Source organism: Panthera pardus, unplaced genomic scaffold (genome assembly GCF_024362965.1).
Source record: "Panthera pardus isolate Hobbes unplaced genomic scaffold, ASM2436296v1 HiC_scaffold_25, whole genome shotgun sequence".
Taxonomy (NCBI): domain Eukaryota; kingdom Metazoa; phylum Chordata; class Mammalia; order Carnivora; family Felidae; genus Panthera; species Panthera pardus.
In genome coordinates, this window is record NW_026526821.1 from 85543526 (window position 1) to 85571180 (window position 27655).

At 41.1% G+C, this 27655-nt stretch overlaps 2 protein-coding genes across 3 annotated transcripts in view; one reads left to right on the top strand and one right to left on the bottom strand.

Annotated features, from left to right (window-relative positions):
• The window catches only part of GKN2 (gastrokine 2), a 307921-nt gene that overhangs the window by 102546 nt on the left and 177720 nt on the right, over window positions 1–27655 (bottom strand). For both annotated transcript variants that reach the window (XM_019440628.2, XM_019440609.2), the window contains exon 2: window positions 9930–10034. In XM_019440628.2, the coding sequence (XP_019296173.1) occupies window positions 9930–9944 (15 nt within the window). In that variant the 5' untranslated portion in view covers window positions 9945–10034. The remainder of the gene's footprint in view (window positions 1–9929; window positions 10035–27655) is intronic.
• The window catches only part of ANTXR1 (ANTXR cell adhesion molecule 1), a 218874-nt gene that overhangs the window by 42536 nt on the left and 148683 nt on the right, over window positions 1–27655 (top strand). The window contains exons 4-8 of the mRNA XM_053890755.1: window positions 10349–10430; window positions 11007–11040; window positions 12258–12337; window positions 15230–15298; window positions 17057–17137. Of these exons, the coding sequence (XP_053746730.1) occupies window positions 10349–10430; window positions 11007–11040; window positions 12258–12337; window positions 15230–15298; window positions 17057–17137 (346 nt within the window). The remainder of the gene's footprint in view (window positions 1–10348; window positions 10431–11006; window positions 11041–12257; window positions 12338–15229; window positions 15299–17056; window positions 17138–27655) is intronic.

Genomic DNA, 27655 nt, shown 5'->3' on the forward strand with positions numbered 1-27655 from the left:
TGGGGGTACAAAGTAAAGTATACCCCTGGGGCCCTAGCATATAGTTTGAATTGGCTTATCAAAAGCAAACTTTTTCTTCAATACCCTTTCATCTTTAAAATGCATGTACATTTGTATCCTATTTAATAATATACCAATGTTTAGATTTTATATAAAAATCATGTTGAGGTCTTTCCCAAATTATAGAGTACAACTTACACTCTGAAAAAAATACATATACATAGTGTGTGTGTGTGTGTGTGTGTGTGTGTGTGTATCCTGTGTCTTTGTGTACAGTAAACTGTCCTAGTCCAAGTATGGACACCCCAGATGCAGTAGAGACAATACAGACTTTGTACCCAGATCAGTTTGGGTTCCAGTCTGGGCTCCCCCAGCACAGCATGTTACTGAACTTCCCTGAATCTCTTTTCTCAAACGTACGATGAAGATAATGACGCCCACCTTGTGGTGTTGCTGTGAGGCTTTTGTAAATTACTGTATGGAAAGTGCCTGGCAGAGACCCTGGCACAGCCCAGATGCTCAGGAAATATCACCTCCCTTCCTCACCTGCTGTCCCGCGTGTGGCAGGCACACAGAAATAATAAAATCTGACAGAGCAGCTTGCAGAAACATTCTTGTCAGGATGAAGCCAGCAGGACAGACGACCCAAGTGGGCAGTGGAACCAGAGAACGGCAGGGTGCTCAGATCTGAATGAAGCAAGACAGCCAAAACCAACTGGTTCTCGGTGGCCTGGCAATGGCAAACCGCTATCAGCCGACATAGGCTAGCGCCACAGCACCGCCTGCCCATCACCTCATAGCCCTTGGCCTCTAGGGCTAAGCCTAAGATGTCCTGCTGCCCTTGAGCAGCTCTGACTGCCTCCTCATGAACTGCGGGCTCAGCCGCTGCTACTCACCCTCCACAACTTTTTTAAATTATTAAATATGTCAAATGTAACAAAAGTATACCAAAAAAGCATAGTAGACCCATTATCCACCACCAAGCTTATGAAACAAAATATTACAGGGGTTGACACCTCTGTGTACATTCCCCTTTCTTTTTCCTCACCAGAGATAATCACCATCCTGAATTTGGGGCTTATCATTCTAACGGATGCTGAATATTTTTGTATACCTGTGAGCAATACATTATATTTTTCAGATGAAACTCTATAATAAATGGTCATATTGTATGTATTTTTCTTGAACATGCTTTTACACGTAACATCATGTTTTTAAGACTTTTTCTGTGAAGATACACATAGCTGTGCTTGGTTCATCTTAACTAATGTATACTTTTCTCTTGCATCATACTGTATGGCTATGAGGTACCATCAGGTACTTATCTGTTCTCTTCTTCATGGACAGTTAGTTTATTTCTAACTCTTTGTTGTCATAAACAAACTTGCAATCAACATTCTTATACCTGTCCCCTTGGGGGTCAAAAGCAAGAATTTCTCTCTGATATACAACTAGGGATTGAATTGCTAGGTCTTGTGGTATGTGAATGTATAGCTTCACTAGGCATGATTTCATTGTTCTCCAAAGGGGCTGCACCAATTTTCATTCTCATTAGTGATTTATAAGAGTTCTCTTTGCCTCTCGACATTTATTTCATCCTCCAACTCTTCTTTTCAAACAGATTGTTCCCACCTATGACTTGTGGGTTGGGTTATCTGGTGTGAACATAACTTCTACCTCCTCCTGCCACCAGCCCAACATTGCTCCAAAGTGTGACAGGGAAGTCCTATCTTTGGAAGAAACTGTAACTTCCACCAGCCTATACTTAAAGAAATGTGGTCTGACCAAAACAAGATGCTTGCCGATCATCTTCCCTGGAGCACTCTCAGCTTCCATCCAAGAAGATGATTCTGGGCTCCACAGTCTCTGTTGCACAGGACTTGGCAGAGTGCCATTCCATCTTATGCCTCTGCAAACACTTGTTGTGGTCAGTGGTCCTGGGCTCAAGTACCTCAACCTGACCATTTTAGTTACTACCAGCACCCAAAGAGACCTAGTCTCTATTGAACTAAGAGGAACATGGAACAGAAGGTTCTCACAGGAGAAAGCTATATATTTGTGAAACCCTGAATACAGAACCCACTTTCCACCACTCCCACCTGCAGAATTTGGCTCAATAGGGGAAAAGGGATTTAGTGATGGGAAAGTTACAGATTCATTTTGAAAGTGAAGTGGTACCATAGGGACCTGCATGGTGAAAACCACTGCATGAATGAATAACCAACCAAAACAGAGTTGTGTAAAGAGGAGTTTGTTTGGACAAATTCATCATGTTGCCCTGTGATTAAACCATCACTCCTATTCTTTATGCCGGCTTAGGCTTAAACCTTTGGAAATTCCCTGATGGACTCCTCTTAGTGAACTTCAGTTACGGGTTTCCACTTGACCCTGTGCCACCCCATGGACTACTCCTATCTGCTGAGTATAGCCTTTCCGGTTCCCAGCAGATGCCCAGGCTCTTTAGTCCCTGCATAAAATCAGATACAGTATTCTGAGCTGGAAGGGAGCCACTAGATCTTACAGTTCCACACCTTCATTTTTACATTTGAGAAATCTAAAGTTGACATCCCTAGGAAGTGGCAGAAGTAAGTTTGAATCTCAAGTCTATCTTCTTCCGCAGGCCATGCTCCCTTGATTAGCACCAAAGTCTTGGGAAGAATGAAATTAACTACCTTGTAAAACAGTGTAGGTGTTGGGAATGGGGGAAGTCTGAGGGGAGTTCTGGGTCACTCAATCTTCAGAGTTCTAGAGGAGAAGGAAACCCTACAAGTGAAATATGAGAAAGAACAACTGATGAGGGAGATAAAGAGTGCACACCATAATGGAAATCAAGAAAAGAAAGCATTTTAGCTTGAAGGAGAGGATAACTGTGTCTGATGTTATAAGATGTTGAGTAAGAAGAAGCCAGAGAGGTGACTATTGGGTTGGCAACGTGGAGATGGTTGGAGACCAGCAGAGACGTGGAGATAAAAGTCAGAGAAGAATGGGTTAGAAGGGAAGGTTTTCCATTTTCGAATGGGGATAAAGACATTTTTACCCTTTCACATTCAGGAGAATGTGAAACAAAACCACAAAGCCCATCTTTGAGGACTCTAAGAAATATGTAAGCCATAAGAACACTATACATATGAGGGCAGAAAGAGGACAGAGGAGTGACAAATGAAGCAAGCAGTGTGGAGAAAAGTCAAATATAATCCTGCAGAATGAGATGCTGAAGAGAAACAAGTCTGAAGCCTAGCAGAACCCTAGAAAGATCAAAACCTGGAACTGTCAGATACTGCAGAAAGCAAGGAAGGGCTAACAAGGTGAAAACTGGACTATTGTTTCAGAGTTTATCTTAGGAGCTGTTCAACCTTCAGAACCACCACCTCCACTACCTGTGAAAATTACCTCTTCTCTAGCTGCACCAGAGAAGAGAGGTTTATTCTCTGGCCAAATTAGACAAGGATGGTTTCACCATCAGACACCAGGCCAGGGAAAGTTATGAAGACATCTGCATAACAAATGTGATTGCTTCCAGCCCTCCCCTTTGCCAATTCCAGACTAACAAGTAAGGAAAGAGTTTGAAAACTACTTTTATGTAGAAATAAACATCTCGGGGTGGGGGGGTGGGGGCAGAGGAATTTACATACACTGATGTTTGAGGGTCCCCAACCAAGAAGCCTGTTGAGAAAAGCTGGCCATCCACCAGTTGGCATGCCCCACCATGCACGCAAAGCTTTCAGCAAGTTTTTCTGTCTTGCTTATGTGCTATGAACAGACAGAACAACAGTAATCTCTGGATCACTCTACATTTGAAGAAAGTCTGCACCAAGAAAGACAGGGAAGTGGGGAAGCAAGTACTATTTCAGGAAGTTGTGCTGTGAAGAGAAATGCAAACAAATTGGTCAATAGCTAGAAGGAGATGTGGGGTCACAGATGATTTTTTTTTTTAAGATGAGAGATACTAGAGTATATTTATATGCTGGTAGTCAGCCTCTAGTTTTTTTCTTCCTGACTTGAAACAAATGTGTAGTCACAAATATTTAGAAAAAGCCTTCACAGTATTTCTGCTTCTGGTTAGGATGTAGAGGAATGTGAAGAACCTTCATTTCCATGGTCAACCAGAGAAGTCCTGATGAAATAAAACTCATATGTTTCTATGGGGCTAGCAGACACACAGGAAGCACTGATGAACAAGCCCTTTATAGCTGAGCAGAAATCTACAGAAGCTTCCATACTTGGTGATGGATGAGGTCTGGGTATGGGCAATTGGAAAAGTAGTTTAGCCATGGACAGAGACTTCTCAGAAATGAGGAAAAGTCAGCTGAACTGACATTGTTAATCAACAATGTGTGCCAGAGGGATGGATTATCTGAAGGAGCCCCAAATGAAAAAAAAAAAATCTGACAATTCTCCAGCTCACCTGCACCTCTGCATTTTTTCCAAGAAAGTAGCAGTGGAACTGCTTTTTTACTTTTTTGCTGAAAAGGAAAGAGAAATTGCATGATCCTATGGATCCTTGCAGTGCTTGAATTCTGGAGTTCTATCAGGGTTGAATCCAAAAGCCAAGCAAAAAAATAACTGAAGCTGTACCCAGCTCATTCCCAACTCAAATACTGAAAAGACCACAAAGGCAGGGCAGGGCAGAAGTCTGAGAATTAGGCTAATAACAGGGAACATACTCTAATTAAAGCTGTGACCCAACCCAAGCTCAACTTAACTCAAGGAGGAATCTAATCAGCTCTCCCAGCCCCCACCACCCTAGCTCACAAAGATAAAAGAGTCTGCAGTGAGTGAACAAAACAAATCAATGTTGTACCTAAGTTTCCACTGTTCTGTTTTTTTTTTTTTTTATTCACAATGTTTGAAACACAAATTAAAGATTATGAGGCATGGGAAAAGAGCAGGAAAATGTGACCCATAATCAAGAAAAAACACAGTAATGGAAGCAAACCACAGATCATTCAATGGTTGGAATTATCAGACAGGGATTTAAAGCAACTATTATAAACATGTTAAAGAATTTACAGGAAAAGGTGAATATAATGGAGACACAGGATATCAGAAAGGAAAAAAAAAAGAAAATTCTGAAGAACCAAGTGAAAACTATGGAATTGAAAAATACAACATCTGCAGAAAAGTGATTGATAAACTTAAAAACAGGTTAATAGAAATTATCGAAACTGAAAGAGACACGGAACACCTTGATGGCAGTCAGTTAAGTGTCTGACTCTTGATCTCAGCTCAGGTCATGATCTCACAGTGAGTTCAAGCCCCACATCAGGCTCTGTGCTGATGTTGTGAAGCCTATTTGGGATTCTGTCTCTCTTTCTCTCTGCCCCTCTCCCCCACTCGTGCTCTCTCTCTCTCTCAAAATAAATACACTTAAAAAAATTTTTTTAACTGAAAGAGACAGAAAAATGATCAAGAGGCAGAGTGGGGAGATGAACCAGCTCCTATGATTTGTGGGATAATATCAAGTGGTCTAATATATGTGTAATTGGAGTACTTTACATGGTATTCTGCACAAAGATTCAAAAATCTCAAAGAACCCCAAGCAGGACAAATACAAAAAATAAAAACAAATAAATAAATAAATACCATCACCTAAGTCAAAATAGTTGAATTTCTGAAAACCAGAACAAAGAGATAATCTTACAACATAGGGAGAAGGGAAAAGATATATTACAAAGAGAGAAGCAACAATGAAAATCACTTACTTTTCATCAGAAAAAAAAAAAAAAGACATGCAACCCAGAAGACAACAAATTGATGTCTTTAAAAAGATGAAATGAAATAAAGACAACTTAGAATTCTATATCTAGTGAAAATAACCTTAAAATTACAGACAAAAATTAAGACATTAAAAGGAAAAAAAGCCTGAAAAAGTCATCACCAGCAAACCTGCACCAAAAAAAAAAAAAAAAAAAGACTACTAAAGGAATTCTTCAGGCTAAAGGAAAATGATACCAGATGTAAACTAGATCTACAAAAAAAGGAAGGAGGAATAACAGAAATGATAAACATTTTCTTAGTTTCATAAAATGATGATTGTTTAAGATAGATATAATGACTGTATTTTTGAGCTTATTTCATATACAAAAGTAGAATATATGACAATAGTAGCATAAGGGGTGAGAGGTGATATATGGAAGAATATTAGAGGGTTCTTTAATTATATGAGAAGTGGCATAATATTAACTTATGGTAGCCTGTTATATAAAGTAAGGATGGAAATTGCAATCCATAGAGCATGCTACAGAGAAGATGTTACTACAGATCCTACAGATGTTAAAAGGTATTGAAGGAATAGTATGACAACTTTATAGAAAGAAATCCAGCAATTATAAAGGAAATGAATAAATATCTGTATGGATTACTGTATATAAATTATAGCTCACTAAAAATATATATACAGAGACAGAAAAGGATCTTTGGTTCAGCATGCATCATGAAATTATTAATCATGTTGGCCTCTCCTTAGGTAAAAGTCCCAAAGAGGCTATGATTTATATACATTATAAACAAATGATTAGAGTTGACTGTAAAACATTATGACTCCAGAAGTAGCAAGAAAATGTCTTTAATTAATCTATGATCTCTTGTTCTGTTCACTCTGTTCTGCTCACTCAGCAACTGGAGGCATAAGTCCATCTGGAAATGTTGTAAAGGCAGCATTAGTGGTAATAAATAGCGATGTGTGCTTACAATATAAGTTGAGGCTCCGAAGCCAATAACTGCCGGACAGTTGAGAAAAGTCCAATTCCACAGAAGCTCTTTTACTAAGAGGCAAGAAGTCGACAATGCAGAACTGATGTTGGGTTATTTTGGGGTGGCAGTGGAGATTGTTTTATAGACTGAAAATGTGGTAGACATTGCATAAGCCCAAGGAGGATTTTGCAGTAGGAACATCACTAGGACACTTAGGAGAAAAGCTTGTTGAATGAAATGCTTCTTGACGTGCTTAAGTGTGTTGATCCTTTAATGTTTTCGTCGGAAAATAATATCTAAATGTCACATCACAACCAGAATCTCGGAAAGTAATCTTCATTAAGTATGGGAAAATTCACTGTTCCCAAGGCAACAGAAAGTACAGCAGACACTGTGACTGTTCCTCCCACCTCCTACCCCTACCAACCAGTGTGGTGACGGGTGCATGGTGCATGCTCAGCAAATAGTTGGGGAAATGAAAGAATGGATGCATGGATGCATCTAAGCTGGAACCATTCATTCGACAACAGATCATCTACTCTGTGCCCATCATTAAGTGTTGCAGGGATTGTACAAGAAACACAAGACATGTGGCCTGAAAACCCTTCACTTATATGTAGGAACACTGGCAGACATGAAACCGCTAAGGAAAACAGGAGACTCTTTAATAGCAGCCTCTCTGTAGGATTCCCTGCCTCTCTCATTTCCCAGGAAGATAACATTTCATTTGGTAATAACCAAATCCTCAGAGAGGTTCTTATCAACCCCTTTCAAAGATCTTTCTCCCAGTTTGCTTCCGTTTCTAAGAGAGCATTTAAAAAAATAGGCCCTTATTAATAGTTCTATTGTCCCACAATTAAAACCAACCCACCATTCCCATGAAACCGTCTGTTTTGTTTGCTTAGATGTTGTAGGTGCTTTTAGAGAAGACGAAGGGAGTAGGGAGGTGGGGGCCGTAAGTCATTTGATCTTCTAACGAGGAAGGGTATTTTATGGAGAGATTGTGATCACTGCCTGGGCCTCGTGAGCTCCTATCTTGCCAGGCACCAAGTGTCAAGGAGAAGGACATTTTCCAAAACAGCTTTCGCTTGTTCTGGTACCAAAAAAATGGAAAGCTCAAGAAAATACTTGTAAAGTAAAGGAAATAGGCTTAGAGAAAACACCCCGGTTCCCAGACTTTATTTGGCAAAGAAAAAATACAATGAAGCCAAGGAACCTTTTCCACACCCCCAGGATGCCTTTTTTAACCCTCTTTTTTTAAGCTTCAGCCTTAACGTAATATTCCAATTTTAGTGTTGCCAAAATGTCCCAAACTTCACAAAGATAAGACCACATTTGCTTTTCTTTTTCACATTTACTTTTAATTCCCAATCTTTCTCACCTAATTATCAGATTAGCCCCTCCTCCTTAGTGCTCCCAACTATTCTGAGGGGCTACATGTGCCACCTCTGTGTGCTCGGGAACAAACCCCCATTTTCCTATCCCAACCTCACCTTCATATCCCAGTCTCACCCTCTTGCCACACTGCCATTGTCATTACCCTCACGAAACTGCTGACTGGCAGGGCAATACTGCTTCCTGCTGGGTGACTGATAATGCCACCCTCTTCCCACCCAATGGTGGCAGCAGTGAGGGACACGGCTTTCATCTTTATCTCCCCTTCTAATGCGCAGATATATGCCCTTTCCTATCACCAAATAACAGCGTTGAATTCGAGTCTAGAACTGGTAAGGGGAGGGTGGTAGCTAAACAAATCATGACATAATCAAATGTTATTGGTTATAAAATGCCCTAAGTGCTATGAAACGAAAATTGTTGGGTGCCATGAGAAAGCCTAATTGAGGGAGTAAATCTGAATAGGGGAAGTCAAATAAAGAAAGCTACTTTGAGCAACTGATATTTAGGTTGGGACTGAAGTCTGGGTAACAATTAGCCCAGTGAAGAGCTAGACAAATGGTATCTTCGGTCCACAGGCAGCAGTGATTGCAGGCGTCAAGGGCCTGTTGAAGAAAGTTGATTGGGAAGACTTGGGTGGGGGGCACGGGGCTCAAGTGAGGAGACTGGGGGCAAAGTCATACAGATAAGGCTGAACAGGGATGCAGAGAAGTCATCCCATATAGACCCTGGAAGCCATGGCAAGGATTTCAGATTTTATACCAAGTGTAATCAAGTGCTATTGAAGGATTTTGAGGAGGAGAGTGAATGGCATGTTTTGATCTGTATTTTAAGAATATTATGACAGCTATGTGGAGAATGAATGGAAGAAGGGCAAGAGGGCAGTCAAAAGATAGCAAGTGTCTTAATGGTCTAGGAAAGAGATGCTGATGGCTCAGACCATGGCATTGGCAGAAGAGATAGGGAAGTAGAGAAGTAGTCTAGAGTAGCACTGATGGACTTGATGACAGATTATGTAGGGGAAAGGAAGGAGAGAGGAGAGCGAAGGTGGACGATCCAGGAAGGCTTCTGGTTTCTGACTTGGGCAACTGGGCATGTGGTCTGATATCTGGGCACTGATAAGAAAAGTAGACAGGAGCACCTGGGTGGCTCAGCCAGTTAAGCATCCGACTCTTGATTTGAGCTCAGGTCATGATCTCATGGTGGTGAGATGGAGCCCCACCTTGGGCTCCCTGCTGACAACTTGGAGCCTGCCCCACTTGGGTTTTCTCTCTCCCTCTGCCCCTCTCCCCTGCTCATGCTCTCTCTCTCCACAAAAAAAAAAAAAAAAAAAAAAAAAAAAGGAAGGAGGGAGGGAGGGAAGAAGGAAGGAAGGAAGGAAGGAAGGAAGGAAGGAAGGAATAAATTACACTTTCTTGCCCTTTGGCAAGCAAGTGCCAAAGGCATGGTATGGAGCTATTTAAAAGACAGGAACATGGATATAGAATCTTAAATCCCAGAGAGAATGGTCCACAAAGATTCATTTTGGTCCCCAGACCATCCACATTTCCCACTACCAGTTGGACGTTTTCCCAGTGCCATAACCACTTCCCCTTTCTACCCTCCCCCACCACCTTGAGCAACCAGAGTAAGAAAACACAGGCACCAGCCCACAGAAAACACTCTTGGTTGTCCTGGAAAGCGTAGATTGCCTGGACTTTTATTTTCAAAGCTGACTACATGGTTTCCTTTGGCACATCCGTGCGGGTGGCAGAGTTTGCTCCGGACGCCCACCACTCCCACCCGCGGTCCCTGTGGCAGCCTTGCCCTGAGCTCTTGGTGTTCCCCTCTTTCCAACTCACATGAGCCATTTGCATCTTGATATAAAGTTGCCTGAGTTGTCATGTGTCCCCTCAGGAGCAGTTGCATTTTAGGATTCATCTCCAATGTAGAATGAAAACTTTATCCTGTTAAGGACAGAAAACTCTTCTGAGCAGGTGGATATTCCTGCAAAAGGCTCCTTTCTCTCAATCCTTGAGATTTCACTTACCCCGCACTACGGCTGACCCTGAATGGATAACTATAACTATAGTCTATAACTTTATAGTCTATAACTTTATAGTCTATAACTATAAAGACTTTTTCTCCGATAGGCTTTTGGGGGACCGTTGGGATAATATGGCAGTACCCACAGAGATAAGATAAAGGTTAATGCATCTGTCTATCCACAGGAAAGCATAAGAGGCTCTAAGAAGACTAACAGGGTGTCTTTGGATTTCAGGGAACAGATCCGTCAGGGCCTAGAAGAACTCCAGAAGGTCCTGCCGGGAGGAGACACTTACATGCATGAAGGATTTGAAAGGGTAATTTTAAAACCGTTTTCCACTCTAAATATAAAGTGTGACAGGGAAACATTAACATAAGGTTGGCTGATGAGATAAGACACATGTACCAGAACAACACCCAATGGCAAGAAGGTAAACAAATTTTTCCCGCAAGCTTGTACACTGTTAACCCTATCCAAAAGAAGTGAGTTTCCTTGATTCTTCCCTGATCCTGGTAAAGGACTTGTTAGCTAATGCTTGGCTGACACTTACGAATCATGCCACACACAAGTCCCCGGCATTCCCGGGGTAAACTTTTCTATATGGTGCATCAGTGGTTGAGACAGAATGTCAATGACTTCAGTCTTAAGGAAGACAGGTCCAAGTCTGTGACAAGTAAGAAATGGATCCACGTTCACAGGTATACGGGTTAAGTGTCAGGGTAACTTCAGATGAATGCCGTCGATTGATATTTGAGCGAAGCCTGGGTGCATCGCATAAAGAATCAAGACCGAGCCAGCCTATATATCGAGCATCAGAGCCCGCTGCCCACTATGGCGCTCGGAATGGCAAACAGAGGCTGTGTGTCTAACGTCTCTTCCGTGTGTTTTTCAGGCCAGTGAGCAGATTTATTATGAAAACAGTCAAGGTGAGACAATAATATGAATTATCCAACTTTTTTTTCTGTGTTTGCTTCTGATAAAGTGTCTCAGTAATTTCATGTTACAACAGGTTTATGTGACATTGCCCATAACCCTACACAGATCATCACATAGAAGGAAATGTATAGCAAGGTGACGCACACCAGGTCAAATTCTGTCTTGTTGATGCCAAAAAAAGTTATATAAAAATAATGAAAAAATTATGGGCCACAGTCTATAATGCCCATGAACAGCTTGCATGTTGAATTCATTAAACTAATAAATACTTGGAAAGGTTAGTAAATCTTGGATTCTTATGTCAAATTTAATTTTTTTTGTCCATTCCCAAGCTCCAAGCCTCTTCACTACTGTGATTGGCTATGATATTAAGATGGAGATACCAGTGTGATTTACATGAAAAAAAATGCATACGATGTACTTAACAGAGTATTTAACATACAGAAAAAATACTTGTTATAATTTTAGCTGTTATTACTATTACTGCAGTGTCCTTCATGGATAGTATTGCTTTATCTGAGGCAAATCTTTTGAAAGAGATCCAATATTACAGTGGGGACTTTTCTCCCAAGCCTGTAGAGGTATCTACTTCCTATTTCCCTCTCAACTACAACAAATAGAACAGACCCGGTATCGACACAAACACTTGTTAGTATAAACCAATCATCAGCAATGTTACTAGAAGTCTAAAAATCACTGAAAGAATTCTAGTAGGTTTTGCCAACTGCTATGATAACTTCCATTCAGCTTGTAAATCATGATGGCTATAACTCCTTGACCACTTCTTCAAGGGGTGATGTATAAGGTCAACTACAGCATGTGAGAAAGACTCCTGAACAGCCCAGGTGGTAGAGTTTCCTCCCAGGCCTTGACCTCAGTCACATGTGCTGTTAATAGAAAATAATAGAAATTTGATTCACTGAAGCTACTCCCAGATATCAGTCCAGGGACCATTCCAGCAGGTTTGGCCATTTTTTGGGATAAGACTGAGAGATCCACAAACAAAACCTACTCCCCCAAGAGTCGTCCCCACACGAAGATGCATGCTTCTCCATGCTGAACTTGCTTCTAGTCCTGAAAAAAAAGTTGCTGGTTCTCACGATATTGACCTCAGGTGATTGAGCTTATAAGAGATCAACTCCAGGGCTGAGGGGGTTTCCCTGCGTGCGGTGGGATGGACTGAGTGGGTCTGTGTTGTGTTGAGCAGGATACAGGACGGCCAGCGTCATCATTGCTTTGACCGATGGGGAACTCCATGAAGACCTCTTTTTCTATTCAGAGAGGGAGGTAAGCAATGGCCTGGCCTGTATCTAACACAGACATGGAAACAAGGCTTCTTCCTCCTCAAATGGGCTGCAATCTTTCTACTCAGACAACATGATCGGTGTCTTTGTAAAATCCCTGGGTAAAAATAGTGTGTCATTTGTAAAAAAAAAATAATAATAATGATAATAGTAGTAATAATTCATTTTTAAAAAGTGAACCCTTGTATCTTACACATGATAGATATTTTTCCCCTTTCAAAATATTTGCCTATTACTCTGTGTTTGGAGGGATAAAAGTTGTCTACCATGACTTTATTGAAAGCATTATATTTATCCGGCAGTTTTGAAATACTATATATCACCTTTAAACAAAAACATTGGTACCATTTTCTCTCCATTTCTACTAAAAACAGGAGGGGGGAAAAGAAGTACTTGACATATGTAAGAGCCAGTCTTGTTAGAACATACTAATCATGGAGATTCTCACTCTGAGAAGCAAAGTCGAACATTAATTGGTACAAAGGACATTGTAATTGCTCCTGCGGTGTTTCTTCTTCCTTTTCTTTATGTTCTCAAAAAGTACTCTTCAAAGCAAGTGAAAGAAAAAAATACTGTTTAAAGCAAGTGAAAGATTCTACATGAAGCCTTCGGTTTGTATAAAGAGTTTCAGGAAACTCTTTTATATTTATGTATTTATTCAGGAATTGAAAAGTAATGCTTATATTTAGGAAATCCTTTCCTTTTTAGTCTTAGATTTGAACTACATGTATAATTGGCCCAAGAAGCTAGTTCACCATTACCGACAAGGTGACAAAGGTTCATTCGGACCAAGTTAGAAAGAAATACAATAAGGAAAAAGGCAGTGAGGAAGGACATGCTGGCCTCTGGGGGAGCAGTTAATTAGAGCATTACACTTACCTCAAGTTCTTGACCATTGTTTGATTTAAATTCAGCTCTCTTGGCAAATAAGTATACATTCATTCATTCGTTTGTTCGTTTATTCATTCATTCAGTGCTAACTGAGAGCTCAGCATGTGTTGGGCACTTTGCCTGATACTAGGGAAATAGGTGAAGTTGCTGCCCATTACTTACCATGTAATGATGTTTGGCTTTTGGAAGCCTCTTCTAGGAAAGGGCATGAGGAAATGCGGTAGGTAAACGCGTTCCTTCCCCCCTACCCATAACTAGTACAAAAGATCTTTCACAATGGGGAAACACACAAGTAAATGTGACAGACCCTGCCTGAGTATTTGGAAAGTAATATATTTCTATATTCTGAAGTTGAAACTAACTATACAATGGGAATGCAGAATGCTTATTTTGGGTGCTAAACAATCATCAAGATAAAGTGAAAACCCTAATAAGGAAGTAACTGAATATAAAATAAATGATGGATGTCAGAGGCTTAAAATAGGGGTTAGTAGAAAAGAATTTTAGGTATGGCGCATACAAATTTGGAAAAATATTTGGAGTGCCAGTGCCAAGAGAAGGAGGCTTTCTGAAAAAGAAAGATAAAGCCCAAGATATATAAAGAAATAAATCATCCCATTTTTGATAATCCTATATAAAATCCAACTAGAGGGGAAAAGTCACAGAAGTTATTACAGATAAGTCTGAAGCTAGACTGTGTCTAAACGTTTGTTTTATCCTTAAAGCAACAAGGCATATTTGGAACATGAAGGAAAAAAAAAAAAAAAAAATATATATATATATATATATATATATATATATATATATATATATATATATATCTGAATACCAAGTAGGTCTGAATACTTAAGTGAGGGATGGGAGAGGAGCACAATTCAAATCAGTATGCATACATTGAGCACCTACTACATGTTTACTACCAATGATTTATTAAGCACCTACTATGTATTCCAATGATTTCCAATTTTTATTTTCTATTCTGAAACATAGAAGAACCTGGAAATAAGATATCAGAGACTTTACTAAAGCAAATATTAAAATCAAGCCAAAATATGGATGTTAATTCATTATGTTGTCCTCACAATACTTAATTGTAAATAAGGTCATGGGTTCACCTATTCAAATATAGACCGTAATTCCCATACCATTAAGCCAGTGTATTTTATGGGAACAAAAAAGGCCTTATTCACAAAGGGTGCTGACATTTATAAGTATCTGTGTTGTTCTAGGACTTGTATAGGGAGTTCTGCATATGTTATCTTGTTGAATCTTCAAACACTTTGCAGAGCAAAGCCAAACCTAGGTATATCGGGTTCCAAAGATCACATCCTTTCTATTAATACCATGCTGCTATTACAAAGGAAGAAAAATATGTCAATAAAAATTCTTCAGAGGAAAAGAATAATAATTTCCCCAGAATATTTTGTAAGACTTACCTTAGCCTACAGTCCCTTTTCCTCCCCTCCCCCTCCCCCCCCCACCCCACCCTGATCTTTTCATCAAGACTCTACTTCTATGGCTCTTTCCTAGTGCTTCCTGTTAGACTAATCACTCCCCTCATGTCCATCACACATTACATTAGGTTGTTATGTTTACTGGAGAATGAGCTCCCTGGGAACAGGGATTGCCCTCCCCACGATGGTATCTGGCACATGGGGAGTGCTTAATAAAAGCTGATCATTGGGGCACCTGGGTGGCTCAGTCAGTTGAGCGTCTGACTTCAGCTCAGGTCACAATCTCACAGTTCATGAGTTCAAGCCCCGCATTGGGCTTTGTGCTGACAGCACGGAGCCTGGAGCCTGCTTCAGGTACTCTGTCCCTCCTCCACTCGTGCTCTATCTCTCTGTCTCCAAAATAAGTAAACATTAAAAAAAGTTTTTTTTAAATAAATAAATAAATACCTGATCATGGAAGTTAGTCTGGTTAACCCAAAAGGAGTATGTTTGCCACTTCTCTTTCTAATGGCTTTTCTTCATTGACCCAGGCTAACAGATCCCGAGATCTTGGTGCAATTGTTTACTGTGTCGGTGTGAAGGATTTCAATGAAACACAGGTATGTGCATGGATTTCCTCAGGTTGGGGAGTATACTAAGCTTGTGAAGATAGAGAACATGTATTCGTGCAGAGGGTATATCAGCAGCATAAACACTCCTTAGATAGGTTATTTTTCCACAAATGTTGAGTAGGTGAGAATTATTGGATGTGTAAGGAACATGAAGCCACGCCAATGCACTTGGGGCCTTTGCACACAGACTATCCAGGCAGCATCTTCCTTGGTTGACTTTCTTGGTAGATATTAAATTGCCAAGGTGTCAAAACAGAGCTGAATACAATTAGAAAACTTGTTGGTTGGGTTTTTTTTTCATTTAATTTAATGAATCTAATTTTGTTTACATGTCAAACATCTCTTTTCTCCCATTAGAAATTCAGTGCATTTTCAATACAAGAAAATAAACATATGGTTGGGTCTTGAACAATGCAGGGGTTGGGGTACCAACCTCATGGCAAGTCAAAAATCCATGGACAGCTTTTGACTCTCCCAAAACTGAACTACTAACAGCCTACTATTGACTGGAAATAATATATAAACAGTTGATTAGTGCATATTCTGTATGTTATATGCATTATATACTGTATTCTCATAACACAGAAGCTAGACAAAAGAAAATGTTGTTGAGAAAACCATAAGGAAAATGCATTTGTAGTATTGTGCTGTATCGATTTTTAAAAAATCACATGTTAAGTGGACCCACTCAGTTCAAACCCGTTGTTCAAGGGTCAGTTGTAATTGGTAAGTGGACAAAAAGTATGTACTAGTATATATATGCAAAATGTGAAATTTTGCTAACAACTTATAAATGTCCCTCGATGTAGTTCATCATTTCTTTTTGCTTTAATGACATGGAAGAATGCTTATAATAAGTTATTAGGTCAATAAAATAGGGTTACAAAATAGTGGGAACAGTATGAGTACACTTTTAAAATAAATGTGTACCTTTGGGTAGGGGAAGTATGAAAGACTACATAGTGTATCAAATTAACAGTAATAGAAAAATGATGGATGGATGTTAGATAGATAGATGACAGATAGATAGGTAGGTAGGTAGATAGATAGATAGGTAGGTAGATAGAAACTTTTTTCCTTTATAACACTCCTGGGTTTTCTGAAACTTCCCATTGATTATGTGTTACTTTTGCAATCAGTGAAAGTCCTGGAACTGACTATGACTTAGCAGTGACAGAACTATAGAGATTTGGAGTAGAAAAGTCCACAGATCAGATTTTCCTTTCTCCTGTCCTCTGCTCCATAAAGCAGGAGAGCCAAACCAACTGCAAGGGTCCTTTCCTCAATGAGCAATTTGGGCAAAAGGTAAGGGTCTCCATTCATTGACCTCACCCAGCACCAAAGCTTGAATTTATTTTTAAAGTTGCTCTGAAAGGAAATTTGAGTCTATTTGATTCAAGCACAGTTGCCAACAGAAATTTGAGTGAATGGGAGAAAAATGAGCCAATGGCCTGTCCCCAAATCCATAAATACATCAACCCAGGCCAAATGTTCATCTAGCTGAGCAATCTTACCTCTTGTCCCAAGGAGAAAAGTATTAAAACAAATGTAAAAGCTGGAGCCAATCCTCTAGTCCTGCTCCAGAGAGGCTGCTGGTAATCTCATTATTACTAAGGGCTTTTCAGTGAGGCTCAAGGCCTCAAGTTCCTCTGGGTTCTAAAAGTAGATGGAGCCCCCTAGACTAAATTCTCTGTGGCCAAGCCTGACATATCTCCATGTGTGTTTGTGCGTTTGCTGTGTTCTCAGCTGGCCCGGATTGCGGACAGTAAGGACCATGTGTTTCCTGTAAATGACGGCTTTCAGGCTCTGCAAGGCATCATCCACTCGGTGAGTAGAGCACTTCCTCTAAAACTGGACATTGGACACATTCTGACCCTTGATCCACTGAAAATTCCCCAATCTCCTCCCTGGTGTTCTCTGTTTGAGACAGCACTCCTCTGAACATCTTTGTTATCTGTTATGTCTCACTTCTCCCTCCTGCCTTTCACGCATGTCTCTCTTCTCATTTTCCTATGCCAATTCTACCCTACAAGGTAAATTAAAAATTGAAGGAAACTGTGCTGTGGCAAGCCAAACTTCAGGTGCCTCCAGTTCTCATACTAGAAACATTGGTTGATGGTGTGCACTTGACCTCAGCTTTCCCAACCATGACTGAATGCAAACTGCCTTCAGAGCATTTGCAGGCTCAATCTATATCTTTTGATCACTGGAGGTAGTTTTGACCAGTGGTTCTTTACCTTGGCTGCCTACTGAGGTCATCTGGAGCAGGATTTTTAAGATCTTCTCAGGTGATGTTCCTGGAACCACAGCTTTAGACCTATCATCCCCACGTATGAGGGCTTCATTGTTCTCCAGGTTTCACAGTCACCATTCCTTCTTTCCACCCCAACCTAGGTTGGATGGAACAATCCCTCACACACAAAAGTGGTTTTTTAGCACCCTTTCCTGTCAGTGAACTAGACACTGGCTTCCATGGTCTCTCTTTCCTACTGCCATACGTAAGCCAGGCCCTTGGTTCAGCTGGACTATTGAATGATGCTGGTCTTGAAAGCCACAGCCAGAAGGCCTGTTTGTGTGCTGGACCTGTAACGAAGTCTAGAAGCACTGTTTCCTCCACTTTTAGGTTTTGTGATTGGGCAGATGGCCAGCAGTTTCTCTAGTGGAAGCCCACCAGACTCTAGACTCAGGGTCCAGAACACAAATTCAGAGCTCAGAGGATCACTATCTCCTTCAGATGTCAAGGGGATCTTAATCCAGAGGTTACTAGACAGTACCAGGATCTGTCCAGCTCCGCCAGACTGACCTAGGAAACCTCCGACGTGGCTGTACCATCAGGCCCCCTCTCTCTCCCTCCAAGGTTTGCAAAGAACTCCTGCAGGGTGAGAAATAAAACCTTTGGAGCTGATCATCTGAGTTTAAATACTGGCCCAATGGCTTAACCATTTGTAGATCCTTGGATGGGTTATCTCACTTGTTTCCTTATTTTAAAAAAAGGGATTGGTGGTAAGTCCTGTTTGAGGATTAAAAGGGATAACACTGGTAAAATTGCCTAATATTTTTCCAGGCACATAATAGGTACTCAAGACATATGAATCATTTCCTCTTCCACTTCCCTTCCCCATCATAAAATGGACGTTAATGTCAACTTCCCCCAAACCTCTAGATTTTCTTGAACATACATAAAAATCACCTGGGAACCTTGTTCACAATACCAATTTTCAGGCCCTACCCCAAAAGATTCTATTGCAGACAGTATGAGATGGTGCTCAGGAATCTGCATTTTTTTAATGTTTTTTGTTAATAAATCCCCCAGGTGCACTTTCAGAACATTGATACATGTGACCTTAAGTTTTCAGAATTGTGAAAAATAATCTCATCTCAGGTTGGGAACTCCTACCTTAAATATGTACAGATGACAGTCATCTTATTCAAGGTGTGTTTATTTATAAGGAACAGAAATCAACTCGAACTACTTTCACCAGAAAGTGGCAATTATTGAGAGATAGAGAATTATCAGTCCCAATAATGGATCCCCAGGTGAGGGAACCTTGCTCCGAATAATTTCTGGGATCAGTGTGGCATACTTGGTAATGTAAGCAACAAGAACTGCAATAAACATATAAAACAATACCCACATGGTGCAAAACATGATTAATAGCAGGTTCGGGGCTGATCATGAAGCTTAGAAGTGGATTATTGTGGGCTTGAGCCATCATGGGAAGGTGGGGCAGACCTGAATCCATAAAAGACCAAGGAGGAATGATGGGTAGCACCAGGGAAGAGATGACATGACCTCAGCCCAAAGTCTGGGAAAAGGAAAGGTATACTCTGAGGATAATAATAATAATAATAATAATAATAATAATAATACCTGTGTGTCTGGGGGTAGAGTTTGGGTAAAGGATCAGGAGTAATAAGAAATAAGCCTAGACATTGGTTTGGAACCAGACTGATAAAAGCTTTGAAGGAGTTTTGATTCCAACTTAGTAGGTGTGATCACTGAAACATTTGGAACATCTAACAAGTGATATTTAAGAAGAGAATCTGATGGTGGTGTCCATGTGTATAGGAAGAAGAATGGGAGGGGGTGGGGGGGGACATCTAGAGGTAAGAGCCCCCTGCAGCTACTGCACAGTCCTGCCTTCAGATGGCCGGATTCTGAACAGGGACAACTCTTACCTCTTCAAAGGTTCCTATGAACCATGTGCCCACATCATTCAAGAGTCAGTTCCTACCCAAAGGATTAGAATTGTTTCTATCTGCACAAATTGATGTTGTCCTTGAATATTTCAAGCTAAGCAACTCACCCAAGCTCAATGTGAGCCCGGATGTTTAGAAAGCTCTTCCCACCCCCAAAAGGAAATAACTCCAAAGTTGTTTAAGGAATTTCCACAAAATGGTCTCCCAAAAACAGGGGGGAAAATAATAATTTGAGACTCCAGTCTCCAAACTTGAGCTGAATGATAACATTCTTATGAGCTTTTATCTGGGATTTATGCTTGTGGTTTCCTTCCTTCCAACACTTGAAACCCATGTTTATGGCAGTTGTTAATTCATTTGCTTGGACAGAGAAAAGGGGACAAGTATGGCAGGGCTCATCTTTCTCAAGCCAGACAGAAATAATTAAGGCCTACAGTTGGCTATTTTTAAGACGTGGGTTCATTTCTCCTCTGGATACTAAAAAGAAAGCTCTTGTTTTCTCCCACCCCCCAATCGGAAGCATCTACTCCAGATTGTTCCCATGGATGTTGTTTTGTGGCTGGTTATTTTCTCATAATAAAATAGGGCTGGGCTTAATTATCCAAAACAGGAGTACGGAGCAGCTCTCATCAAGCTCAGATGGTTCATACGGTTTCCAGCCCATAATGACCTTGTGTTTAAATCCCAAATCAAGATGCAGAAGCTAATATTTACTCTTTTATCCAGTACTCACTGAAAACCTTCTAGAGTACACTCTTGCCATTCAGCTACAAGTAAAGTAGATGGAGCCCCTGGCCTGGTGGAGCGTACCAGCTAGTGGGAGGGATGCATAGAAACAAGTAACTAAACAAATATGTACAGTTAACATTGTGATAAAAGGCATAAAAAGTAGTAACAAACTACCAAGATGGAGAGTAAAGGGGTTGCCAAAGAGCCCAGGCCCCTTTGAAGAGATGACCTGAAAAAAGCGGTAGCACCATCCCACGGAGGAGCATGGGCATGTTCATTCCTGGCCGAGCACAGCCCTATGACGGAGCATAGCAGAATCAAGAGACAGCAGTGCTGAAGCGGAGAATGGCAGGACCGGAAGTGAGAAGGCAAAGGCTCGATCCCACACAGCCTAGAGGGCCATGCTATTTTACTCTAAGGACGGTGGGAACCTGTAGCCTGTAGCCAATACAAAGTCTGACAATAGAACAGTGATGCCTGAAATGAAGACTCTCAGGGAATCTAGAATCGTGGCAGTTTATCCGTATCTCCTCTAAATAATGAATAAACACACACTCAGTATCAATAGTGACGTTAGCCTGTGAAGAAAGGAAAATCACAACGCCTTATAGAGCATCTTCTGTCCACCAGCATTTCTGCTACACGCTTCCACAGCCACTCTCTGAAGAAGGTTTTATCCCAGTTGTACAGGCGAGGAATCTGAGGTGCAGGAAGGTCGGAGAAATTGCCCCAAGTCTGCCTGCCTATAATGGTTGAGAGGGGGAATTTGAACCCCGGCCTGGTTCCAGAGATCCTGCTCTTTCCATAATACTTAGCCGTGAATGTCAGGAAGTGGAAAATTACCACTGGATTACCAAGAGCTGATTATCCAGGGCCTGGATTCAGCAAATCCCAGGATTCTCTGCTTCCACAAACTGGTTCCTATGTTTTGGTCTCTCACCGTTCCCCAGTCCTTTCTACTCTAAGGGAGATGTACTTACCTATTAGATTTGTATAATGTGTTATTTTCACGTTCTCACTTGTTTCCCGTTTTAGTCTTTCTTCATTAGGACATAGGGAAAAGGCAGAGAGAAATCAACAGCTGCAGATAACGTATTTGGGACCAGACGTTGTTCATTTATCCCATTTCATATGATCCCATTTTAGCATCATAACAACACTGTGAAGAAAATGTTCTTATTCCTATTCCACAGATGAAGAAACTGAACCTCGGATAACTTTCCCAAGAACACATAGCTGTTAGGGGTCTGGGTTCGTCCTGCCTCTATTGCCTTAGGAGAGTAAAAATGACAGTGAGTTCTGAGGTTCTAGACACTGTGGAGATCATTTTACATAGGCATCTCATCAGATTCCCACGACCACCATTTAGCATGGATACCATTATCTCTTCTACGAAAGTAGATGCCATAAGGACAGAGATTAACTAGCTTATCCAAGGCCACATGGCAGTGAGCAGTGATCCAGAATACACTCACCTCCATCTCTAATGCCCACAATGTGAATGGCCAAAGGGCTCTACTCAATAGTGTGGGTAGGCCAGGAAGTAGCTCCATTTCAGAGAAGGGGACACTGAGGACCAAAAATGTGAAATGATGTGATGCAGTGCACATAGGCACAGCAGAGGCAAGGCCAAACCCCACGTGGTCTGACCAGAGTGCATAGTGGGTGGGCAGGGGAGCTCCTCAACTTTTACTATTAGATGGGGGAGCACTTTGGAAAATATCGATTTCTACTCAATAGATGAAGTTCTACCACCATGAGAAGCTGGCAGCTCAACACAGGCTGAAAAGAACGTCTTTCCTTCCACACATGCTCAGGACTCTACCTCTGAGGACAGAATTTCTACTTGCTTTTGCAGAATACGGTTGATAAATTTTAAGACAAACTTTGGGTGGTTGAAAGATTGTAGCCTTTAAAGCCAGTAAAACTGTAAAGGAAGAAACTATTCCTTTGCCTTCCCTTATTGTGGCTTCTTCGGGGAATTTCCACTGACCACAACTGGTAAGTGTAGCGCCAGCCCTCAAGCAAAAATATGAAGCAAAGGTCCAGCAAGTCTCCTGGGTCTTTGTTTGCCTTTGCAAAAGTGCTGCAGGCAGTGAAACGGGAACCTGCATGAAAGCTGGGTTCAGACACCACTGAAATAGGTCTTCAACTTTGAATCCCAACACTTGGCCTGGTTACCATGATGCCAGCTCCTCCCCCAAGCTGTGCCCACTTTGTGTGCAGTCTATGAGAAGGAGAACCCAATGGCCGGCACCAAGCCATGCCCATCTAGGAGTATTTCCCTGGAATAAATATTTCAGCCTGTCTTGGGCTTCCTATTAAGCGAGGGTAAATCAGTGCATAGAACATTCTGCATGTTTGATCAACAGTAAACAAGTATTGAGCAAACACAACTATATTTGCAAGGATTTCTCACAAGTTTTGGCACAAACATTCCAGTTATCAAGGAAGCTGTAAGATCAGTGAAACTGAAGAATAAATCTATTCCATGATGCATATGAAATAATTTTATTTATGAAAACCAGATTCTGTGCTGATTTCTCCCTTTCACTCATGGGAACTAGAAGACCTGTACCCCCTAGTCTGGCCCAGGTCCTAACAAAGCTATGACAAAAGGCAAAGCCCATCTTCCAAGACCTTTTCAGGAATTGCTAAGGGTTTTCCTCCAATCAAAATCTACATCGGATTCCCACAGTCCTGGAAAGTACCTGACTTTACTGAACAAACCCTTTTTCTAGAGCTAGCAGAGGGCGAGGCCCAATTCAGCAACAGCAGCCGTCCTCTTAAGTCAGGCTTGTTTGTGATCAGAGGAAATCCCCTTCTTTTCCTTTGCCCCATCTGAATCTTGTCCCAAAGCCTGTCTGGACCTCAAGGCCCTACTGAGTCCTGTCTTCTCCAAGGAGCCTGCCCTGGGCTCTCCTCTACTTTGAACCCTCCCTGCCTTGAACCCCAGTGGCACTAACTGTTGGCATCATTGGCTTGGCACTTGGACCTTTTTCATGCTATCTGCCGTTCATCCTGGTCAGATGCTAAACAGTGCAATCACAGAGACTGCCCCATTTGTTATATTTTTCATGGTGTCCAAAGCTATGCTTTGCATATTTATTCATTAGAAAGCAGCCCAGAGGGCTGCATGGCATTTGTGACCTACACTTCATGACAAGTGGGCAGCTTTGTGGCTGTTTCTTGCAAAATCCTCTCGGTCCTCCCCCCACCCTCTCTTCCAAGACTGCATCTATAAAACGATGGCATTTGGGGCTCCGTTCACATTAGCAGGCCTGGATACAAAACATAAATTAAGAATCAACTGTAGTTTCTGTAGTGAGCAGAAAATCTTTCTAAAAAACATTTGCCTCAGCAGTTACTAATTAGACTCAGGCATTGCAGACATTCAGGCCATTTCAACTAAGCTATTATTTCTATTTGGCTTATTGAAGGGTCCAAATGTAATAAAAATTCCCATAGCTTGACGCAGCTCCCAAGGTTGCAGAGGGGATGTTCGGTTACTCCTCAGGTCACCCCCACTCCTCCAGCGATTCCTCCTCATATCTAGGAATCTGTTAAGACCCATTGTAAAAGCAACACCAGAATTCAGAACAAAAACCGGTGAAATGCTGCAGGGTTCAGCTCTCAAGGAGGGCCACTGACTTCCCCAATATTCAGGAGGTCAGCAAGCTCATCTTCCTAAATAAACCACATTTTGGAGTTCACAGCTATCTGAGCTTTCCTCCTGCAAACAGGAGAGGAAAGTAGTTTAGTGGGGGGGAAAAATGAATTTCCTCAGTTTCATAATCTTGTTTGTGCTATGCTCCTTCACACCAGACCCTCACTGAATGTGAAGCTAATGGAGAGAAGAGTCGTATTTATTTAAGTGGGCTGGGTCCTCTCCCCTCAGACAAAAACTTGTGCATATTTTGAGGATAAGCCTTACTGTCTAAAATCCAGTAATCCATTTAAATTGTGTTTCTTGTGTCTTAGAGTATCTATTCGGCATAATGTCTGAGTATATGTAAAATCATATGTGAATCCCAGAAGGATGAGGGTATAATAGTAGGTTTTTATTTTAAATGCAGATTTTATACAACAGACAAGGATCTAGGATAATATCCATAGTTAACAATAGCTCTGATTATTGGTTTAAAGTGTGGAGTGGAATTTAATTAGGAAAGGTGACTATCTTTTTTAAAAAACACTTTGTTAGAGGGGCCCTGGGTGGCTCAGTCGGTTAAGCGTCCGACTTCGGCTCAGGTCACGATCTCGCGGTATGTGAGTTCGAGCCCCGCGTCGGGCTCTGTGCTGACTGCTCAGAGCCTGGAGCCTGTTTCAGATTCTGTGTCTCCCTCTCTCTCTGACCCTCCCCCGTTCATGCTCTGTCTCTCTCTGTCTCAAAAATAAATAAACGTTAAAAAATAAAATTAAAAAATAAATAAAAATAAAAAACACTTTGTTAGAGATCAAATAAAGTGAAAATTCATGGAGGAAACATTGCAAATCCTGAAGGCATGAATGACACAGTTGTATGTCCTAAGCGTTTTCTAAAAGCAGTGGTCCCCAGGCTTAGCCAATGTGCATTCCACCATCAGCTATAATAGTGTATGTGGCCCTCTGTGAGAGCCTGAGTCTCATCTCCCAAGCCCAGAGCTCTCCATTTTTCTCAAGCAAAGGGGTCAAGGCCTCTTACAAAATGGGCCAGTTTAGATCTTAGACATGGGGACATGATAGACCTATAGCATTACTGTTTGAGAAGATAAGCCATTAAAAAAAAATAGAGTTATTGAAATAGGTCATCTGGGAAAGCAGTGCCCAACAGTGGTGGTGCTTCATAAGAAAAGCGATGTGTGGGGGGCCTGGGTGGCTCAGTCAGTTAAGTAATCAACTCTTGATTTCAAGCTCAGGTCACGATCTCACGGTTTGTGAGATCAAGCCCTGCATCAGGCTCTGTACTGACAGTGCAGAGCCTGCTTGGAATTTTCTCTCTCCTTCTCTCTTTGCCCCTCCCTAGCTCATTCTCTCTCTCTCTCTCTCTCCCTCTCTCTCTCTCTCTCTGTCTCTCTCTCTCTCTCTAAATAAGCATATTTTAAAGATTAAAAATAAAAGAAGAGGGAGGTGTTACAAGTATAGTATATGGCCCTGTTATTTAAAAGACCCTAAAATTGCATTTATAGAGAAAAAGGAAAACCAATACCTAATATGCTAGAATGCCAGTTTATGAAGCCATGTAGATACAGCATTTATTCATTTATTCAATAAATATTTATTTAGTGGGGCGCCTGGGTGGCTCAGTCGGTTAGACGTCCGACTTCAGCCCAGGTCACGATCTCGCGGTCTGTGAGTTCGAGCCCCGCATCGGGCTCTGGGCTGATGGCTCAGAGCCTGGAGCCTGCTTCTAATTCTGTGTCTCCCTCTCTCTCTGCCCCTCCCCTGTTCATGCTCTGTCTCTCTCTGTCTCAAAAATAAATAAACGTTAAAAAAAAATTTTTTTTTAATAAATAAATAAATAAATGAATATTTATTTAGTGCCTCCTATGTTCCAGGTAGGCATTGTGATTGTAGTAATGGCTAAAACAAATGCAGTCCTCACCTCTAGAGTTCATAGTCTAAGGAGAAAGATAGACAATGACCAAACAATCAAAAAAAATAAATATATAATTATAAACTACAATAAGTCCTCTGAAGGATGGCAGTCTATACGAAAATGTGGATGGATGCAAAAATATTTTATTGGTAAAATCACCAGGGCATAGGCGGGGTGGCAAAATCTATATTCGGTTTGAAGGGTGATGGTGAGGTTAAGGACAGCTGCTAAGTTTTTTCTTGGAGAACCACATAGACGTAATCAGTCAAGAGGTGGTTGAACCACACTTGGACCAGCCTACTTCACGCTCCAGACACCTTAAAACCAGAATGTGCCTTTCATGACAATTAAGGCACCAAGGAACATGCTCTGAAAGACTTTCTGACAGATGCATGGAAGCAAAAGGCCCTATACTATGAATGGGTGAAAGAGGCTGGTCTTTATTACAGACACAAAAAAATCTTTTTTAAAAAATGTTTATTTATTTTTCAGAGAGAGAGAGAATAAGCAGGGGACAGGCAGAGAGAGAAGGGAACAGAGGATCCAAAGCAGGCTCTGTGCTGACAGTTGAGAGCTCAGCGCAGGGCTCAAACTGACAAACCTGAGCTGAAGTCAGACACCTAACTGACTGAGCCACCCAGGTGCCCCAACAAAAAAATATTTCAACAGGAAATTACCAAGTAGATAAAAACCGGTTGTTTGTTGGGGAAGGAGGCAGAGTAATTAGGGGGAAAAAATTAGGTGTGTGTATGGTAAGGGAGGGGTTCCTGATAACTCTATGTGAATATCCACAATTATTTAAGGATTCTTCAGAAATCCCTGCAGAAACTGCAAACTTTATAAAAAAAAGGACACTACAGTTTTAGGAACCAAAAAAAATAATAAACCTTTATATACAACCTGGACTGGTCCACAATAGATTTCACTTTAAATATATTAAATAGCTCTTATTACTTGGCAAAGTTCTTTTATATCTGTTGTTCCTCTTACTCCCCCAACAATCTAATGAAGTGAGCAAAAGTAACCATACCACATTGCATTTATATAGTTCTTTGTGGATTTCAAACGTGCCTCCCCATCTCTTCTTTTTGAAATCGGTCCAAAAGGTGGCAGGAAAATACTATTAGCCATCTTTTGGGTTTCTTTTTCAGCAGATATGATTAAGCAGGAGCCAGGGATGGGTGATGGAATAGAAGCATAGAATGAGCTACTGTCTTTGCCCAAGAGAAGTAGAAATAATAGTATTAACAAAAGTAATAATAACAGCTACCATTGTTTGATGGTATATATGTCAGACATTCTCCTAAGTGCTTTACTATTAAGATTGTTCTGATCACATTTCTTGGTACCTTATTTTCATGAAGGACACTTGTTGGCTGGTGGCCCAAGAGTCATTAAATGACTATCTACTGACCCTTTACATCTGTCTAGATCTGTCTGTAAGACCAAAACCCTTGCCAGTTTTCCTTGAACTCACTCCCTTCCTGACTCTCCAATCTGATATGAATTTGACCACCAAAGTCCAGTTGAGTTTACAAACTAAATGTCTCTGCATTTATGTCAGTCATTCATTTTACCATCATACAGCCCTTTGAGGTCAGTGTATTTCTTAATCCCCCTTTTACGGAAAAGGAAACTGAGCTTTAATAACTTGCCTAAGTCCACACGGCCAGTAAGTGGTAGCTCAGATTTGAACATAAATCTTTTCAGAGCTCAAATCTATCTCATCTGTCTCCAGGGCCCAAGTTCTTCAGAGTAATAGTTACCATTAGTTGAGAACTTTTGGGATTCCAGGTACTGTGCTATGGGCACTGCTGGTATTCTCATTTAACCTTCCC